Genomic DNA, 2,380 nt, shown 5'->3' with positions numbered 1-2,380 from the left:
CCCCCCCCGAGGCAGGTCACCCAGTGCCCCCCGCCCGTCCCCGCACCCCGAGGCAGGTCGCCCAGGCCAGGGTGGCTTCACCTTGAAGGGGACGTGCTGGCTGGTCTCGGTGAAGGCGTGAGCCAGGAGGAACATATCGTCCACCCCGATGCCCAGGGCCAGGAATGGCAGCACCTGTGGGGACAGAAACCAGCCTCCATACTGAGCTTCTGCAGCCGGTACAGCTGCCAGCACCCCAGCGCTGCCTCTCCCTGCGCCGGAGTGTGCCCACCTCTGGGGGAGAAGCACCCGCCACAGCTCCACCCGGAGAACCCAGGATCCCATGGGAACGGGGCACGGGATCCCACAGGCTGGGGCACAGCCCCCCCGGTCTGCCTCCCCGCAAGGGCAGCTAGCGCCCTGCACCAGGCTCAGACGCTGGGGAGAGCGCCCCCTACTGACCCCCCCACCCCACGCCCTGCTCCACAGCACAGCGCCCCCTAGTGCCGCACTAGGGCATCAGGGCCAGCCCTGATGGCGAGGGCAGAGTGCCCGTGTTATTCCCGCAGGTCTCCCATATGGCTGCGGAGCAGGTGAGAAGGCGGGTCCCGGCCCCGGAGGTGCCAGCTCCAGCCCCCGCGCAGGAGGGTGAGCAAGGCACGACGGGCAGGCAGTTCTCCCCATGGCCCTGCCCGGCCCTGGCGTGCGGTACCTGGGTGGTGGCTGCGTTGAAGGAGATCCCCAGCAGCGAGCAGAGCCCGAGTCCTGACGCCACAGACAGGGCCACCAGCAGGACGCCGGCCAGGCCCACGGCCCCCTGGGATTTGGAGCAGTCCCAGCGCAGCATTGTCACGCAGGCGTACGCCAGCTGGAAGCAGAGCAGGGGCGGGGTTAGCGCGGGCGGGGTTAGCGCGGGCGGGGTTAGCGCGGGCGGGCGGGGGAAGGTACCTACCATCAGGAGGTAGCCTCCGGCCACGCGGATGGCGCTCACGTCCGAGAAGGACTTCATGATGTCGCTGAGCGTGGTAGTGGAGAAGGCGTGGACGCGCTGGGAGCTGTTCTGCGGGAGGCATTCCTGTGCCAGCTGGGGAGAGACAGGGCCTCAGAGACACGGCCGGAGGGCATCGCGCCCAGGGAAGCACCATGGGCAGCCCCCTGGCCATGCCACACCCCTCCCAGGGGGCAGCCCTCCCACCACCCTCCGCCCCTCGCAGTGGGCACCCCACCCCTGGTACGCCACACACCTCCCAGCAGACAGTCTGCCCCCACCACGCACCTCCTAGCAGGCACCCGACCCCCTGCTACGCCCCTCCCAATGGGCAGCCCTCCCTCCCCCACACTCTTCCCAGTGGGCAGCCTGTGCCCTCCGCCACGCCACTCCCAGCAGGCAGCCCACCCCCTGCCACGCCCCTCCCAATGGGCAGCCTGTGCCCTCCCCATGAGGCAAAGCGGGAAGAGGCTGCAGCCAAACCCCAGGCCGGGGGCTCTGCCGTGGTCTGGCAGCGGGCCAGGGCCGTATCTGGCTGAGCCCCTGTGGGAACCTGGCATTAACAGCTGGGGGAAGAGAGAGCCCTGAACCCATCCCAAGCCGGCCAGAGCTGCCTCCGGCACTGCCCCAGCCAGGCCTCAATGCCAGACGTGCTGTGCCCTCTGTGGGGCTCCAACTCCCACAGGGGGGCTGAGCACAGACGCTGAGAGATCACTGGGGGTCCACCCCCCCCGGCTCCCATTTCACCAGAGCTCCCAGAACACGGCCATGTAGCACCATGCTGCCCTTCACCAAGCATGCTCAGCCCCCTGGCACGCTCACCCCCCCGGCACGCTCACCCTCCCGGCACGCTCGCACACTCCCGGCACGCTCAGCCATGCACACCCACGGTGAGACATGCACACAGACGTGTGCACAGAGACCCCGCAAGTCCCACCGTGTTGCTCTGTTGATGAGTGGCCACCCCCGTCCCCCTACAGGTTGGGGATCGGCCCCCCGCTCCCAACCCCTCCTACCTCCACAAACTCCCTCTGCCAGGCCTCCAGGATGGCGGCTGCCTTCTCCTCACTCCAGCCAATGTCCTGGATCTCGTAATCGTCCTTGAAGTGCTCATAGAGCTGCCGCGGGCTCATGAGCAGGAACATGCTCTGCAGGGCCTCAGCGCTGCCGGGACAGGACACACCTAAGGGCCCAGCCATGGGACCCCTAGTGCCCAACGGAGCGCCCCAGCCCGGCCCGTGTCCCCCCCCCAGCGCCCCCGCCCGGCCCGCGCCCCCCCCCCCGCCCCCCCGCCCCCCCCCCGGCCCCCCCCCGAGCGCCCCAGCCCGCCCCGTGCCCCCCCCGAGCACCCCAGCCGGGCGGCCGCCCCCGCCCCCAGTGTCCCCTCCAGAGCACTGCAGCCGGGCAGCCCCC

The 2,380-nt window shown here is 70.4% G+C and overlaps 1 protein-coding gene across 1 annotated transcript; it reads right to left on the bottom strand.

The window, feature by feature from the left end:
- Positions 1-81: 81 nt before the first annotated feature.
- On the bottom strand, positions 82-2,131 carry LOC112121244 (protein patched homolog 2-like; the record flags this gene model as incomplete). The annotated part of the gene is made up of 4 exons (XM_026662334.2): positions 82-174; positions 692-847; positions 932-1,063; positions 1,984-2,131. Coding segments are annotated over 4 exons (529 nt in total), but the record flags the coding sequence as incomplete, so codon positions are not given.
- Positions 2,132-2,380: the final 249 nt, after the last annotated feature.

Source organism: Terrapene carolina, unplaced genomic scaffold, assembly GCF_002925995.2.
Source record: "Terrapene carolina triunguis isolate 2854851 unplaced genomic scaffold, T_m_triunguis-2.0 Scaffold26142, whole genome shotgun sequence".
NCBI classification, from domain to species: Eukaryota; Metazoa; Chordata; order Testudines; family Emydidae; genus Terrapene; species Terrapene triunguis.
The sequence above is the reverse complement of the archived record's forward strand: the minus strand, read 5'-3'. Positions and strand labels throughout refer to the sequence as shown.